General features: G+C 38.2%; 1 protein-coding gene across 3 annotated transcripts in view; it reads right to left on the minus strand.

Annotated features, from left to right (window-relative positions):
* Positions 1–19,491, minus strand: part of LOC114658184 (alpha-2-macroglobulin-like protein 1) — a 271,971-nt gene that overhangs the window by 203,188 nt on the left and 49,292 nt on the right. Inside the window, exon 18 of one of the 3 annotated variants that reach the window (XM_051932108.1) lies at positions 18,925–19,012. The exons of the other annotated variants lie outside the window; for them this stretch is intronic. Within the exon in view, the coding sequence (XP_051788068.1) occupies positions 18,925–19,012 (88 nt within the window). The remainder of the gene's footprint in view (positions 1–18,924; positions 19,013–19,491) is intronic. 3 annotated transcript variants of the gene reach the window in all.

Below are 19,491 nucleotides of genomic sequence, written 5' to 3' on the forward strand. Positions count from 1 at the left end.
ACAGTGATTTAAAAATGAAACCAAAAGCAAAGAAAAACTAAAAAAATTTTAAGTCCATAATCCAAGAGCCAAGAACTAAAACTGAGAGCAGGAGATAAAAGAACATAACAATCAAAAAACACACATAGAAAGATTGATAAGAGACACAGCTCCTCACCAGAATTATTCACTAATACCATAGTGGCAAGCATATGGCCTACTAGTCCATTAAATACAGGCAACTGCACACCTCCCTGCCCTTACATTGAGCATATTCAAGAAAAGGAACATGAGAAACATACACGCACTTGGCACAATAATAATTTATTACAATTAGTAAACACAAATTTTTATAAGCAAGAAGAGAAAAATATATTCAGTAACAAAGTAATATTTAAAAGACAAAAAGTATAAAGAAAAAAAAGGCATCTGAGCCAGGGATGAAAACCCGGCTGTTCCATAAAAGTGATAGCATTTTCCTGCTCATGTTGGTAGGACTCTCCTTTCATCCATCATATACTATATTTTGAAATAGTTTCAACACAAACTTAACAAATCAGGTAAAAGTGTACCTTAGCTGCATCGTATACAAACTAAACTTCACCACAGTAAAACATCAAACACTACCCCTGTGCACATATAATTATTATTATGTTCACATTTCCATACCTCATGTAACCACAAGCATACACTTTTATAACTCTGACCTTAGCAACAAAACAATTCAACAACTGTCATAAAAAGATGGCCTGCTTGCAAAGCATAGCAACACTTCAAACATTATACTGCCTACCAATAATTTCACAGACAATAGCATTGCAAAAAAAGTGCTAATTACAACATCATCTCAATTGTACTACTTCATGGCGTATAGCCACTCTGAGGGGAAAGCGGCACTCTGGGTAATTCTTCAGCAGAGACAGCAGGCATCTCCCAATCGTCAGCTTGTAGAACTCAAGAACTGACCGATATTAAAAGAGTAAGTTCGACATACTGTGCATAGTCGCGGTTCAAATTTAGTTTAAATTAGTTTAAATTGTGTATTGTTTGTGATTTGAAGTATTGTGATACTACATATCATTTTATTAATAAGTCTAAAATATCTTTTTGTAAAATAAGTAAAATGAGCATTATGAATATTTGCAGATTTCTCCTTAAACTGATATTTTTCAATGCAAGTTTGTAACTAATGCATATTCAAAATTCAGGCTATTAATGTCCACAATAATGGAACTCATTTGTAACGCGAGACCAATCTGTACTTTGCTTCTTATCCAGATTATACTGTTGGTTGTAGATGATCACAAAAAATTTAAAGGCATTAAGATATTACTTGATTCTTGGCTGTCATCTCTAATGAGCACCATTCAAGTCTTATTCATATTTTGTTTTATAGAATTACTGCTGACCCCCGTGACCCTGTGTTCGGATTCAGTGGGTTGGCAAATGGATGGATGGATGGATGAATTACTGCTCCATAACAGATGTTAGGCTTGTTATTCAGAATGAGTGTTTTTTTTTTTTTTTTAGAATAAGTCACTGTGCTATTTATTGGCTCCATACTATACTATTCTTCCTTTAGGAGGTTTTTAATTATTTTTGTGAAGTTGTACTTATGTGTACTATATGTGCACAAAGAAGTAGGTTCATAGGCACAGTGTTAAGTGAGTGTGTGAACATGTTGTGAATGTGTGTCTTATTAGGGATCAATTTCTGTTTAGTACCTTTTACTGTTGCGTTAGGCTTTGCTTTCCTCTAGGAATATGTCATTGTGTTATTGTTTTAATAAGGATAACAAGTCAACAGTTATGGAGGTAAAAAGACCTGGAAGTGGTATTCAAAATAAACAAACTGGGATTTAGCAAAGATGTAGTCAGTTAACATGCCAAGGTCAGAAAACCTACATGTAATGAGAAAAATTGTCAAATTCCTTTGCTATGTACATCAAACTCATGGCCAGAAAACAAAGCCTAAGGTATAAAACTGAAAGACAGGAAGAATAGATTGTAAAGCACATATTTTTGTTTGTACATCATGGGTCAAGTGACCAGACACACGGTCCTTAACTGCAAACGGTATAGCAAAACAGAAATTAGAAACTGCAAAAGTCCAATGTTAGTGTCTCAAAACTAGTGGCTCAAAAACTATCATCTCAAAACTGGAATTCCTAATTGGTTGGATTTTTTAGTTTGGTTACATCATAAGTCACGCTCAATATCTCAAAAGTTCAGATAAAATTAATAAATTATTAAGTAGTATAATGCGTCACTATTATACATCGTAAAATTTTGACAGGTGTATGTCCCACCCCCTAGCATTTCCGGTACCCACCCTATGCCACCTGGTTAATGGGCATTTCCCCCGTGCTCTGGTCTCTGCCTGTTGTTGGGTATGCTGTTTGACCAGCATCAGATCTTTTGTCAGTTGTGCGTAAGGAAAATGGTTAGCCTTGATCCTAAAAACTGGGGCTGGTCATCTTTGTGATCTGAGACAGACCTTCGGTGCCCTGTAAGTTGTCAAAAGGTAAGTCATCAATGGGGCGGAGCAGGCATCCTGCTCCTATCTGCGTACAGCGCCGGGGGTGTGTACAGAGAGTTCAGAGAGCATGAGTGACAGACCCCGTGAGAGGATGTACAAGAAAACTTTAAAGAGAATCTATTACACAGGCAAGGAACCTGGCAGTGCATCCCAAACACACCCAGGGCATGCCGTTACCTCGCCCACCGTGTAAAACCATGCCCTTTATAAAGCAAGGCATATAGTAGATGATACCAAGGTGTTTTAAAACAATAGCTATCAGAGTGGATGTACAAGAAAACTTTAGAGAGAATCTGTTACACAGGCAAGGAAAGCTGGCTGTACAGCCCAAACACACCATGGGCACCCCGTTACCTCGCCCACCTTGAAAAACCATGTCCTTTATATGTAAATCATAATGTAGTAGATACTAAAGTGTCTTAAAACAACAAGTTTTATTGAATGATTCAAAAAGATACCAAAAGTGTCTTAGAAACAACAAGTTTTGTTGAAGCAAAATTCCAAACAAAGCAAAATAAGATGTGGGCTTCACTTTCAGTGTTACACACTGTTTACTATACATTAAAATTGTTTAAAAGTATGAATAAAAGCAGGAGAAACAGCAGTAAAATATTCACACAAGCTTATTTGTATACAGATTAGCAATTCTTTTGAAAAGAAACAAAAACATAAGAAATGTATACATGTATGAGAACACAAGTATGAGCCGGTGATACACCTAAAATAAAATGTTTAAGGATCCGATGCTGCGATGGACCAGTGAGAACGCTCGACTGGCCCAGCCACACACGGACACGGGTGACCTGCTGGACAGCAAGCTCCGATGCCGCGATGGACCAGCAAGAACGCTTGACTGGCCCAGCGACACAGGGACACGGGTGAGCTGCCGGAGTAGCAAGCATTGATGCTGTGATCCACCAGTGAAAACGCTCGACTGGCCCAGGCACACACGGACTCTGGGTGAGCTGCCGGGGCGGCAAGCTCCAATGCCGTGATGGACCAGCGAGAACACTTGACTGGCTCAGCCACACAGGGACACAAGGTGAGCTGTCGGGCAGCAAGCTGCGATGCCGCTATGGACCAGTGAGAACACTCGACTGGCCCAGCCACACAGGGACTCTGGTTAGCGTAGTCGGTTAAAACCTTGCAAAGTGGCAGACTCAGCCAGCCTACTTCAGCACGGTTAGCGTAGCCGGTTAAGACCTTGCAAAGTAGCGGACTCTGCCAGCCTACTTCAGCTCGGTCAGAAGAATTGTTAACTGTAAACAACCGTTAGTGTCTCCTTTCTAACCAGAATAGCGGCGGACACTGCCAGTCTGCTATTACTCAGTCGTAAGGAAATGGACACCCGCTGTAAGCTTTCGGGCAGCAAGCTGCGATGCCACGACGGACCAGCGAGAACGCTCAACTGGCCCAGCCACACAGGGACTCTGGTTAGCGTAGCCGTTTAAAACCTTGCAAAGTGGCGGACTCAGCCAGCCTACTTCAGCTCGGTCAGAAGAATTGTTAGCTGTAAACAAGTATTAGTGTCTCCTTTCTGACCTTAATAGCGTCGGACACTGCCAGCCTGCTAGGTCTTGGTCATAAGGAGATGGACACCTGCGCTTACCACAACATACCCAATTCCTGTTATTGAGGAGGCCCGAGGCTTTGGGTCCAAAAACCCGTCTTTAAAAATGCTTTTGGGAGAAGCTTTTACAACTTTCGGGCCAATCAAAACATTTAAAGATAAGATTTTTTTAGATAACTCACCAGCATATTTTTAATCAATCAACAAACACAAGCCTCATGTTAAGCTAGCCAATGGCATTACACCAGGCTGGTTCGCGCATACAGACCGTGAATGTGAAAAGTCTATGGGGTTGAAGGCAAAATGGCGCTACTGTCAAAAATGTATGAGCTGCTATGACCATGAAAAAAATGTATTAGCATATGAATTAAACAGCAACAGACAAAAATATCATAACACATACAATGCTGGTTCGGGTATTCGGGCGGTCGTTTTTCTAAGCCAGGAGATTTCACTGCGCGTCTGAGCCGAAGAGCAAACGTAAGACATGTACTTTTAAAATGTGTATATTATTATGATTCTGCATTACTATATGTCATTCTATTATAACCCATAAATGAAATGGTAAAATGGATTTCTAGATTTCTTTACAAAATTAACATCTGTTGCTGATCGTTGAGATAAGACGCATGTACTTGGTCCTGGGGCCTTGTTGGAACATTCTAGAGGTACCCATAGAATAAAATTGATAAAATTCATTGGAATATACGTTTCACCGTCTGTCTAGTGATAACGTTGGAACATTCAAGAGGTACCCATAGAATAAAAGTGATAAAATTCATTGGAATATACGTTTCACCGTCTGTCTATAAGTGATAACGTTGGAACATTCTAGAAGAGGTACCCTGATACATAACATAAAATGATAAAATTCATTGAAATATACGTATTTACATTTTCACTGTTTGTTTATAAACGATAATGTTTGATTAATGTTAGATGGTTATCAGTCTAATATATATAACTGACTTGGACAGAATTACACATTAAAATATATTAATGCATTCTGCATTCCTGGAGCGTTATGGCTCGCTTCTTAGATTCGGATGAATTTGATGCACACCTTTCCGATCGACATAGAATCAGTACCGAATTGCCCGGTAAGATTTGTATAATATATATACATGTATAACTAGTGAAAAAATCCATTGGTTTACACCCTAACAGGTTATAAGGATATTTGTATGTACAATGTTAATTTTAAAATACAGCCACTACCTTATTATTATTATTATTATTTTTAACAATATTTTCAGCACGTGAGAAATTGTTTGAATCTCGATTAACGACAGCCTCACCGAAGAAGAGCACCACAAAGCCACCAAGACGCATTTTCAACCACCTTATTAGGAAGTGTGACAACGCCTCGGCAGACTACAGGTATGAACATAAAAAGAAAAAACATTTGTTGTTAATACCAAAATCGGCTCTGTATGTATTTTGGCATTCACATAACAGGCAATAAGGACCCCTGTGATCTGCAGGGCCAGTTGTCCATGCATAGCTTCAGATGTATAGAGCCCACACTCTGGAATGACCTACCAAAATTAATTAGATCAGCTGACTCCATGAATTCTTTTAAAAACAACTCAAAACTCATCTTTTCAGGAAGGCTTTTAGCTCTACTTGACTTTATTACCCTTCTCTCAGTTCACCTCAATGTCAAGATGCTCATGTAACCTGTATGTGTTTGTGCTAGACCATCAAATATGTTGTCTGTTAGGCTTTTTTTTTTTCTTCTCTGAATTCATTGTCATAATCTTCTTCATTTATTTATCTGGTTTGTACAATGCTATATACTGTATACTCTGACGTTCTTCTTATATTCTGTAAGTACCTTGAGCATGGGAAAGGCGCTATATAAATAAAATGTATTATTATTATTATTATAGTGCTCAAGGCACCCTAGCGTTAGCCAAGAGCCACACATGGACAGCGGCTCCACTTGCTTAGCCCTGTGTGCAAACCACTGATAAGAGCTTTGCTGTCCAAAGGCCTCAGAAAATGAGCAAAACTGTATTGAAAAAAGGTTGGGCATGTGTTGGTATTTTGGGGGCCCTTTGGGATCGGCGAGCTTAATGAATGGATGTACATATTAGTATTTATATTATATAGCTATTAAGATTGTGGTTAATTGAATTTTTTTCAGATTTTGGGCAATCCGTTGGTAGCATTTCCAAAGGAAAGAAAACAGAGAAAGCAACAACCAAGTCTGGAAAACAAACCATTCATTCAGATAATAAAGTTGGTAATCGTGTGTATCATTTAATTGAGAAATGGCTGATGTGTGTTATAAGAATTATTAATTCATTTAGCAACAGACATAAAGGTGTGCAGTTTTTATCAGCCTTTATCGAGGAGATATTATGTCCTCAGAGCAATCTTTTAAAGAAATATCTTCTGATGTCTATTTTAGACATTTTTGATTCTGAGCACATACCAGCAGATGAACTTCAGACAGCTTTCCAAAGATTGTATAGGCTGGAAAGCGTGATCTTAAAAAATTGTACAAGTCTGTGTGCCGGTTCAGGTAGAAATTCTATTTGACTAAAGCAAGATAAAATGAAACCTCATAACACACTTTCAAATATGATCAGAAAGATCAAAAAGAAATACAAACGGTTGTCCGCTTATCAGAAAAGGCAACTGAAATGTTCCAGGCATCCTAGGCTAATAGGGCAAGAGACCAAACAGATTCTTCGGCTCTTAATGCACATGTTCAAATTGTAAGGGAATCTGAAAGACGGATGAAAAGATTTAGAGCTACAGAGCATAACTATGAAATCCATTTTATCAATTTGGATAGAATTAAGTCATATACGCAGGTCATAAACATTGTTCATCAAGGTATTCAGGGTCTTTAAGATACATTATCCCCGAATATTGAGCCATGTGATTTTGTTCAATTGCGTCTTATTTCCCCGAGTTTGTAAAACAATCTTTATTCCCAAAAAAAGTATCTAGACAGCTTTGACGCCACAAGCTTTTTAAATTACGTGTCTCAGATGCTGCAATGTAATACCGAAATTATTACAGATTCGTCTCTCTGATTTGTAGTAGCCATTGTGAAAAACATGCATGGTGGAGCAAGGATTAGAATCAACACATTGCTCTTCAGTAAAATTATTAATACTAAACGACGTCTATTAGTGGATTTCTCACATTGAGGTAATTTATGTTTTGCAGGTGCTGTCATCCACTTACTCAGTCAGAAAGTCATACCGAATAGCGACATTCTGCAAAAAGCTAGACAAATGCATAAGCAATTGGGGTTTTCGGTAGACAAGAAAATATTTTTTTCAGATGTAGAAAAATTTGAGCATCTATTAGATGTTTCTATAAAGGTGCTATACATGCATGAGAGTACGTGGAAATACTTCACAACGGGGCCTACGCTGCCAAACTCTAAAGTGATTTTTCTTCTATTACACAGCGAACATTATTTCGGCATTTTAGACATGAAGAAATTTATCGGGGCTAATTATTTTTGTGAAATTTGCCATGCTGCTTATTCTCAAAAAGATCGCCATGTTTGTGCCAATACATGCAGGGCCTGCCTTGATGCTTCATGCATTGAAATAACAGGCTGTTTAATTAGATGCCCGATATGCAAAATCATATGTCAATCAAACGAATGCCACGAGAAACACAAAAACAAACAAGCCTGCGAAATTAAAGAATACTGTGCTTACTGTCAGTGTTACACACCCCTTACCCACCGTTGCAAACCGAGGCTATGCCCTCATTGTAAAGAAACAATCACAAGCTGCGACAATCACTTATGTTATATGCAACCGTTATTAAACAGCCCGGTATCAAAAAAATATATATTTTATGATTTTGAATGTCGGCAAGACACGGGTATACATGAACCGAATTACATATACGCTTTACACATGCATGGTAACACAAACTGGGAATTTGCCGGAAACGTTTGTGTTGAAAGATTTATATCAACGTTTATAGATAGAAAGTTTAAGAATTACACTTTTATTGCACTCAATGCAAAATCCTATGACAGTTATTTTGTAATTAGTCAATTAATAAAAGAAAAAATGAAAATGGATTTGTTAACGATCGGTGGAAAAATCATGTCGATAACAGTGAAAGGTTTAAACATCAGATTCACAGACTCTTTGAACTTTTTAGCATCAAAATTGTGTAAATTACCACAGGCTTTGGGTTTTAAAGGGGCAAAAGGATACTTTCCTCATTTTTTTAACATGGTTGAAAACCAAAATTATGTCAGGCCTAGACCGGCTGTACAATTTTATGGTGTGGAAAATATGATGCCAGACGAGAAGAAAGAATTTCTTTTATGGTATTCTAATCACAAAAATGACGTATTTGATTTTCAAAAGGAATTAAAAATGTACTGTTGCTTAGATGTAGAGATTCTAAGGTCGGCTTGTATCTTGTTCAGGCAAGAGGTTATGGAGATCACCAAAACGACACATGTGTATTTAGACAAGCAGTTTCAGGTCAAATACAAAATATTAACTAATGATCCTTTTCAATGTTACTTTAGCAAGCGTTTGTATGGCAATGTTTAGACTTAAATTTTTGCGTGAGCAAACCATTACAAGATAGTTATCACAGAAAACAAAAGAAGTACTCTACACCAGGGGTTCCCAAACTTTTCAGCTCACGACCCCCAAAATAACCGTGCCAGTGACTCGTGACCCCCACTATCCTCGGAAGTGGTTAAAATATACAAATGTTGCGCGCAACGGTGCACATGCGCCAATAGGCCTATCCAAACATGAGAATGACAACACGAAAGAACACAATGGTCTAACAACCAGATAATTTTTTTAATAGTAATTTACTCATGTGTTTAATTTCAACAAAATATCTTATCCAAACAAGAGCATGACAACAAAAAAGAACATAACGCTCTAACAACCATATAACTTTTTTCATCCAACTCAGAAAACATATCAGTCCTTCCTATTTCAACTCGCTCAGTCCAGCGCTCAAGTTTTCTCTTGAATGCGTGGATTTTATCATTTAGCGAAATTATGTGTGTGTTCTCACCTTGAAATGACATATTAAGTCCATTCAGTTTTTCAAATATGCAAGCCAAATACGCTAGCCTTGTTAACCAGTCAGGATCAGTGAGGTGATCAGCGAGCTGGGACCCATGCTCCATCAGAAATAAGCGCACTTCGTCCCGCAGCTCAAACAGGCGGCAGAGCACATTCCCTCGCGAAAGCCACCTGACTTCTGTATTGAAAAGCAAGCACTCATGCTCCGATCGCAGTTCGTTACGAAGAGTGGCAAACAGTCTGATATTGAGTGGATGCGCTTTTATATTGTTGACCATTTTTATCGAAGTCTCAAGAACACGTTTAAGTTCTGGGTCAAGTGTTTTGCTCGCAAGAGCTTCTCTGTGTATAATCCAATGCGTGAATTTTACGTGAGGCGCCACTTGTAAGACTCTTGCTTTAAGACCTTTCTTTTTCCCCAGCATCGTTCCAGCACCGTCTGTACACACACCGACGCACTCGCTCCAAGACAGTCTGATGGCTTTTTAATTTGCATGTTTTTTTTAAATGTAACTATTAACTACTAGTTTTTATCTTTTGTTAGTTATGGATAAAATGTTATTTCTAAAAAATTAAATTAATTAATTTCTAAAAAGTTTTTAAGAAGTATTTGATTTCTTGGAAATCATCTCGCGACCCCCCCCCCCAATGTCTTACGACCCCCCAGAGGGGGGCACGCGCTAAAACCCGGAAGTGAAAAGCATATTGGAAAATATTATCTAGACGGATATGCCGAAAATAATGGTATAAAGATGGCTTTTGAATTTAACGGGTGTTTTTTCCACGGGTGTAATATCTGTTATAATGAAAAATCATGGAATAGTGTTACAAACACGATGTTCGGCTCGCTTTATTCAAGATCTATGGAAAAAGTTCACTACTTCAAAATGCAGGGTTTTCAGGTGCATTAAATCTGGGAACGTAATTGGCGGCGAATGGTTTGTGAAAACATCCGTGTGCAGAATTTCCTGAAAACCACTCATTTCCCTGAGGCATTGAACCCTAGGGAATCTCTCTTTGGCGGTCGAACAAATGCAGCACGTTTATATTACAAGGCGTGCACTGGTGAAAAAATCCATTACTATGATTTTACGAGTTTATATCCTTATGTGAATAAAACCAAAAGATATCCAATCGGTCATCCAAAAATTATTTATAAGGATTTTGGACCGTTAGAAACGTATTTCGGATTAGCCTGGGTGAGGGTGTATCCACCCAGAAATCTTTTATTCCCTGTTTTGCCATGCAAAATAAACAAAAAATTATACTTTACGCTTTGCCAGACTTGTGCTGTAACACAGCAGCACACCCAGTGTATGCACTCTCACGACGGAAGAGCGCTTACCGGTTGCTGGACAACACCAGAATTGTTTGCAGCCATTCAGCAGGGTTACAAAATTGGGCAATCCTCCGAATACCGGTCCCAAATTATTTAACAACTGTTTTCCTATCGAGTGGACAATATTTAGGAGCGGGAGCAATAAGGTTAGTTATAACCAGCTTACTTATTTAAAAATATAGGTTGCATATATTGTGGCGCAACTGCCACAAACGCAATCTTTTCGGCAATTATATGCATTTGCTCAGCGATAACTACAACATTTAGTTGCTCCGTGTTGAACCGTTACCACTAAGAGACGTTGCAGCTGTTGTGCTGGAATTAATACAAAATATTGGAAATACATCTTATTGTCTTGCAATAAATGTGTTTTCGCGGCTTTCAGTGTAGTATTGTCCACTCGATAGGAAAACAGTTGTTAAATAATTTGGTACCGGTATTCGGAGGATTGCCCAAAATTGAAAGCATATATGAAATATGGCATTTTGAACAAAGCTCTACCAAACTTTTTTCATAGTATATATATATATATATATATATATATATATATATATATATATATATATATATATTTAATTTTACTTATTAATTTTATTGTAATCATTCCACAAAAATAGATCAATTTATCCACAAAAAAAATTGAAGACAAATCAAACCCCACCCCTGAGAAGGTAGTATATTAATGCCCATTTAAAAGCTAAGCAAGAATCTTCGGTTTATCCTGAGAGCTGTCTAAATACAGAACAGTGTAAACAGTATGTATCCATGTTTTTTGAAAAGGAAGGTGTACAATTAAGCGAGCACCTGATTTAAAAAAATCCGTCCAGAAGACAAATTGCAAAACTTTTTTTAAATTCCTTATAGGGTAAGTTTCCACAAAGACCTACATCTTTAGTTACGGATCCAGAAAAACTGTTTGAATTATTATTTGCCCCAAACTATGAGGTTTCTACTTGTGATTTTATTGATGATGAATGTGCGTGTGTGACTTGGACATATGATAAAGATTGTTACAGCACACCTTCCAATGTAAACATATTTATTGCGAGTTTTACTACAGCTTATGCAAGATTAGAGTTGTATAATCTTTTAAACAACCTGAACAAAAGAATACTATACTATGACACGGATTCAATTCTTTATATTTCCAGAGCAAACGAATGGAACCTAGAAAGCGGTTGCTATTTAGGAGAATTGACGAGCGAGATTCCAACACAAGAATACATCATTGAATTTATAAGCAGTGGCCCAAAAAGTTATGCTAACAAGCTATCCAACGGTGAAATCTGTCTAAAAGTTGTCAGTTATAATCATCAACATTAAAAGAAATAAACATTTGAAATACATCAGTCTGTGTGTAATGAATCAGTTTCACTTTTTGAATGGAATTACTGAAATAAATCAACTTTGTCATGATATTCTAATTTTATGACCAGCACCTGTATATTGTTCAGAATCTTTTTTGCCAGGGAAAACAGAGTCGTACTATAGCCTTAAATGCAAAATACATTGTTTTGTTTAAGAATCCCAGAGACAGGCAACAGATATCAATACTGGCCCGTCAGATGTACTGAGGATGCCACTAAGTCAGCCTTTGGCTTTCTACTGGTAGATTTAAATACTAATATACCAGATGACTTTCGTCTCAGAGCATCCATGTACCCATCGCAGCGCCCAGTGGCTTACGTTTTCAAAAAGCCCAAGGATAAAAAAATGTGATTTTAGCTGCCCCTGTGTCATTTTATAAAAGACATCATCCTGAAAACCATGTCCTCCAGGGTTAAACGAAATTTACAACTCATGCAATTGCTTATAAAGGCAAAACCAAAACAGAGAAAGTCCATTTTGTACCCAGCTTCTGATGATTTAATTCTGGCTATTTGTGAAATTACACTCAATGTAATTAAGGGTAGCTTACCTTTAAATTCCAGACAGACTGGCATTCTTAAAAAGAAACACATTATAAAAAATCTGAGCAATAAAAAAGTTACTATTAAACGAAAGAAACGTATTATAAATCAGTCTGGTGGATTTATCGGTCAACTACTCAGCATAGCGATCCCTTTACTCACCGGTCTAATTGTGAATCGGTAAATGGAGCACGCTGAGAAAATGTACCTTGTACCAGAAAAACAACTGGAGCAGATAACAACATCTGCCAGTGAAGAAACAGATATGACAAAAAACACTATGCAAATGCTTGACCATGAGATGAGGAGTATTTTACAAAATAGCACCCTATCACTGCATGAAAAAGTGGAACTGTATTTTCATACTTTGCAGCGATATCTGAGTCTATTGAGACAACAGGAATCACAGAAGTCTACATTGACTCTCATTCTACCAGAAACTGAAGCGCCATCCCAGACCATATCGTTGCACCCGACCACTGACTGGGGTGATATTGTCATAAGAGACGTTTTGGAATCCGTCTTTCAGAGACACCGGAAAAATACGGAAATGCTAATTCGGAAAATGACACAAAACCCGTCCACAACGTCCTGGAATGAAAGAGGGGAATTTCTATATAAAGGCACACCTGTTATTGGCACAAATATGGTTGATCTGATCAAGTTCGCTACGCAAACACGAACATTAAACAAGATTTGAAAACCAAAAGGTTGGGATTTATTCTTTAACGCTATGGCCGAAATTAACGTGCCCAGGTCCATTTTTCCGAACATGGACATTCGGGCTTTATTTCAAGAGATTAAAAATGATCCCAATGCGATTCAAATCAGCCGTAAACAGCTTCGCCCGGCTGTATCACGTGATTTTACAACAATGCTCGACAGGGCCTCTGGCTCTGTAACTGAAAAACCAGGGGCCTCATGTATAAACGGTGCGTACGCACAGAATGTTGCGTACGAACCTTTCCACGCTCAAATCGCGATGTATAAAACCTAAACTTGGCGTAAAGCCACGCACATTTCCACGGTAACTCATACCTTGGCGTACGCAATTTCTCCGCTCGGTTTTGCAGACTGGTGGCACCCAGCGTCAAAGCAGTGCTACTGTTCCTGTGTGGTCACCCTTTCTTTCTTAGACCCACATTCCTGATGCGGCTTTATAAATACACTGAAACTAACTGCATATTGTTTATTAGTGTAATGCATCTGATTGTAATTAACCTGCAGCAATATAATGGTCCAGGGAATAGCCATAGTATTCCAAATACCATAACTGCTTTAGCGTTGTAACTCTCACTGCATCTTCTTCTTCTTTCAGCTGCTCCCGTTAGGTGTTGCCACAGCAGATCATCTTTTTCCATATTACTCTCACTGCACCACTCGGAGTATTTATATCACTGTATCTGAATGGGGAATCACAGCAGCAACTGATTGGAAAGAGAATTATCGGTATACAGCATGAAGCAGACGCTGCCTGAGCCACAGCAAAACGCTTCAGAGACTTCCCTGTACGGACTTCGCGGTATAGTGTGAGTTCTACGCACGGCGTTATACATGAGGCCCCAGGTTAGTTAGGCAGATCAGAAAATGCCCAGTCTTTAAAAAAAGACAACTATTTAAAAAACACACATGGCTCACAGTATGAATAAAAGTGTTTTAAAAATAAATGTAGAAAAATAGTGTTTTAATATGGCTGTTTATTAGCATGTATTATTGCTATTATTATTATTTTCATTTAGATGATTTCGTTTGTTTGATTGTATCATGACTCTGTTAACTCTGTGAAAATACTTTTACACCATGTGGTATTACCGTGTGAACATTTAAAAAATAAATAATAAATAAATAAATAAAAAATATACATACAGACCCTTTTAATTTTTATCTGTCTGATTATTGGATTATTCACTATAATAACCACAGACATGTTTTATGTCGATTAATAGCTCATTTATTTATTTATTTATTTTCAACCAAAGGGAATACACATAGTTGCAACATTTTTTTTCTGCATATAATATTTTCCATATAATATTCAGCAAAAGCAAACACATGACTGACTTATTTCTGATTTCTGAGTAAACATATCCCGTTTCATATTTTCAGTTTGTCCCCTTTTTATTTGATGAAAATATCTAACAACCATCTGGTCATTTAGATGAACATCTCCTGGGTACAAGTCCAATATCTGGTTCATGGTAAGTCCTTTGCTTTTTTGATTCAAGTAGAAAATACAATGGTGACCACAGCTGGTGAATAAAAATTCCTGTAACTGAATACTGTTATAAGTGATGCAGTTAGCATTAATCTTCAAAAATTTCATAAGAACTTTGGGAAATATTTCAGAATCTGGGGGAATTCCATGCGAGTCAAAAAAATCAGCTTTTCCTTGATTTGCAAGGTAAATGGCAATCCAGTGCTTTCTGGGTTTATAATGGGGGTCTGTGTTTATGATCATAAACAGAGGTCTGGCAACCAACTTCTCCTTGGGCAGTTGATCTGAAGGGAATACATCCAGAAAATGGATGCGTGTCAGTGGCCCAGATGCAAGGGTGGTCCTGAGCTACTCAGTGTCCAGAGGCTGCATGTCTGAACATGTCTATGGCTTAACTGTAGTCGTAAATAACTTGCCAATGCAAGTTAATTTCAATGATGTTGTCAAAATCCGCATACACAATCATATTCACTGTATCTTGCAGCGGTTGAGAAAATCTTATTTCAGTCCTGAGGTTGCCTGTTTTGATGAGTGAATAGAGGCCTGTTGATTCCATATCAGAGCTTAGGTTGAATGCAAAAAGTGAATAGCCTTCAGCAAACTCTTCACGATCAACTAACAGTGCCTTATCTTTCATCCTCTTGTCTGCTGTTTCCACCAGTTGAAAATATTCTCTGACACAGTGACCATTAGCAAAATCAGGCTGCAGAGGCTTGCTGGGTATCTGCTCTCCATCCAGGTAAAGAGCCATGAAGTTGACGTTATTATGTTTAAAACTAAAGGGGTTGTGTGTAAAGTTGCCACTGAAAGCTGCATTGTCAACAAATCCCAAAACAACCAATTTTGGCAGCTGTCCCAGAAACAGGTTTTCCTGGTTGCAGACACGACTACCGGTAGGTATGCTGAACACTTTCATTTGAACCCGGTCAATTGTGTATTTTGCGTTGCTGGTCATCAAGGCCTCTGCATGACCCAGTCTGACTGCAAGGTTGACTTGAGCTCTTTTCCCAAACAATGATGCTGATAATATGGTGACCTTAAATTGATCACTATTGCTCATCAGACAAAAGTCATCTTTATTTCGCACCAACTTTATTTTTACATCAACCCCATTAATTAATAATTTCTCTTGAAAGACCAGATCTGCATGGATGTGACCCAATAAATCAACCCTGCGGCTTCTGGATGTGTAAGCAGCATTTTTATTGAAGCCCAAATTTGGTCCATCCAGAGCAGTGGCTTTGTGTTGACCGGGTGTGTCTTTATAGAACAGGCCAGCTGAAAATTGTGTTTTCAGAGTCTCATCTCCATAATTTAATGCGGTTTCAATAAACGCTCGATATGGGTAACAGTTACTGCTCTGGCTGATCAATCTGTCCCCGATGGTGATATCCACCTGACTGTACAGAGAAGCAATCGGGTAGTTAACAAGGGCAACACGTGCATCTGCAGCCAGATTTGTTCCATCATTTTTATTTATTTTACAGCTTAAGTAGAGGAGTGTGTTGTTGAGGTCCAGGTATTGATCATTTCCGGCAATCGAAAACTCAAGTGGGGCATTTTCTGACAATGCTGTGAGAGGCGGCACTTCGACATAGTAGCTTTTTTCAATGCTGGTTTGTGTTGGTGACAGCTGAAATACGTCCAGTTCCAATTTTGCACATTCATCTGACGCACAGTGTACAAAAGCCATGTTTAGAATATATCACCAGAATTTTGCTTAGTTCTGGATCTTCTCTTGGTTGACTTTCTTTTTCTTTTGGCAGAGTGTCAAGCTTTTTTCCTCTTTGCTCTCTTCCTGGGCCATGCAGGTGGCCTGAGCAGTGCTAGATGGAGTGTGTGTCTTTTCTTTTAACACCTCTCTTTATAACAATCATACCCAAACCTTCTTGTTGGGGTGTTGCAACTTTATTCATTACAGCACCTGCCACGTGACTCATGACATCATTAGCAAGGCTTTTCGCTGCAGACTTGACATGAGGTTTAGCAATTTCTAGCCCGCACCTAAACAGAGGTACTGCTTTTTTGAAGAGAACTTTAAAAATACCGCCACCGTACTGGACCGGGAGACCATGAAACTCTGGTAGTCCATTGCCCGCTTGTGTCTTGTAATAAGATGCGTAGGTGCATGGATCTCCATAGTTTTTTGTTACAAGCATGTTTAAAAATTGATAGATCTTGCTGGACGAAAATGCAACTTGATTATCACTTTACCATACTGGAACAGAACTGGTTTATTCTGGTCTGTCTTAATTTCAATCCTTATAGTATTGAAGCTTTGCACGGCGAGAGGCATGTAGTGTGGCTTTTCAAAAAATATGGTGACATTTGCACCGTCTTCACCTTTTATGTTTACACATCTCAGTAATGGCGCATGCGCATCTCCAACAAGTTGTGGTTCGATAATATCTGTATACATGAACATGGTGGAGAAACCACCTGTGATATCAGTTGAGTGAGGTGACTTGTTAGACGGCATCTCTGGATCAAACCCCAGAATGTAAGCCAGCTCCCCGGTCACTTGGAGCAAAATGTTTTTATCACCAATGACGCGAACGGTTCTACTGGCAGGATTGTATCTAAGCGTTGACTTAGGTGATGTTGGGTTGGTATTAATGACATGATTCATTTCAAATAACAATGCTTCTATAGTCCGGAAATAGCCTTTGTTTAAAGTCTATGTCCAATTTTTTGATCTTGTTTCCTCATTCATTAGTGTAAATTGTGCTCCCTGAGTGACAGAATTGAACATTTTTGGGTAAGTCAGTTCTACCAATGCCACTTCCCAGTCTCTGGACAGTTCTATTGTCTTGGCTAGCTGAACAGTGAATGATGCTATCGTGTTGTTGGGAAAAGTCCTAGCCGATGAATTACTCAGCAGTGTTACATAAAATCCATTTCTGCCTGTAGACATTTTTTTTTCTTGCTTTCTCAATTCCTTATGTCTTTCACTTCTGAAGCCTTGACCTAACTGTTAAATTTCTTGTCCCAGCCAAGCCATTTTACCAATACATGCTTGTTTCTATCACACCCACGAGTGGCTAGAATTTTCTGGATGCGGTACACCTGGTTATCATCAGGATTTATTTTTTGTAACTCTTCTGCATAAAATGTCCCTTGAATTTCATCACCTGCATAATGCTTTTAGTTTATAGACAGGTTTGATCCATTTAAAACAGTCCATGATAATAAATATTTCATCTGTAAATGACTGCTCATAGCCTTTTTCAAATACACCTTTTAATTTTGAAACTCGGACATGATCACCTATTTTCAAAGTGCACGGAGTAGATTTTCTTTGCCCGGCCCTACAATAGACTGTTTTCCAGTCACATCTACAGGAGTCACATCTACAGGTCTTATTTTAATCGTGGTGTGAAAACTGTGGTTATATCTCTGCAGAAAATCTGACAGGACATCTACAGGTATATACCGAAAAGTATTGGCATATAAAATATATTATATTGTGGTAAAATATTTCCACATTTTGGACTTCAAGGTTCTACTGAACCGTTCTACTATGCTGGCCTTTACATCGCTGTTCGTGACAAAATGTACAATATTGTTCTGTTTTAGTAGTTTTTGTACCAATGTGTTATGAAATTCTTTGCCTTGGTCTATCTGTAGCTTCTTAGGAACTCAACCCTGTCTAAAGATCAAACTAAAACCCCGAGAAACTTCTTTCCCTGTCTTGGCCTATAATGGCACAGCCCAAGCATATTTTGAGAGCACATCGATACACATAAGGATAAATTTATATCCATCATTGAATTTTGAGTAATAAGACATCTCCACCAAATCTGCTTGCCACTGGTCATCGACCGTTGAAACAATTGTTCTGTTTCTCTGTACATACCCCCGGCGCTGTACGCAGATAGGAGCAGGATGCCTGCTCCGCCCCATTGCTGACTTACTTTTTGACACCTTACAGGGACCCGAAGGTCTGTCTCGGATCACAAAGATGAACAGCCCCAGTTTTTAGGATCAAGGCTAAGATCGGCTGACCATTTTCCTTACACACGACTGACAAAAGGTCTGATGGCGGTCAAACAGCGCACCCTACAACAGGCAGAGATCAGAGCGTGGGGAAAATGCCCATTAACCAGGTGGCATACGGTGGGTACTGGAAATGCCAGGGGGCGGGACATACACCTGTCAAAATTTTATGATGTACTGTATAATAGTGACGCATTATACTACTTTAGTATATTTTAGACTTTCTAATTAAAAATGCATTTTAATAAATCAGAAGTAGAACAGTGTTATCCTAATGATCATAAGATAAAATTTAAATTCAAAATTTGCTCCCTTTTAGCTTCACTAACCCGACTGAAATCAGATTCCAAATCCAAGTCTCTGGAAAGAATTTACGGACAGTTTCCTTTGCTAAGTTAGGTCTGGCAGCTCCAATTACTGTAATATAAAAAGATGAACAGAACTAAACAATACAAAAAAACAATCTGTCTTTGTTAGATTTACTACCATTAGAAATCTGCATCATTTCAAGGTGTTCAAGAGAACAATAAAAATTGCAAGTGATAAACTAAGCAGGTCAATACAAAAAATAAAGTTATTGCCTGGGTCAGAGCTACTGCTCCTTCATGGCTCCTGACCTTTGAGTTCAATTCCTATCAGTATTTGCATATCTTAAGTTAACATGGGTTTTAAACATTTTTCCAGGTAACTAAAAGTTACAAAAAGAGACACATTGTCGGTTAATTTGGTAGAGCCAATACTAAAGTATTCTAATTGTTAATATTTGAATTTTGAGATTGAGGCCCTGTTACTGTCTACAGTCCTGGAATCTGAAACTAGTAGTTAAATAAATATTATTCCAAACTGTTCAATTTTGTGAATGTTTACATTTCTGTTAATTTTCCATTGTCTAGTCC

This window comes from Erpetoichthys calabaricus, chromosome 9, assembly GCF_900747795.2.
Source record: "Erpetoichthys calabaricus chromosome 9, fErpCal1.3, whole genome shotgun sequence".
Taxonomy (NCBI): domain Eukaryota; kingdom Metazoa; phylum Chordata; class Cladistia; order Polypteriformes; family Polypteridae; genus Erpetoichthys; species Erpetoichthys calabaricus.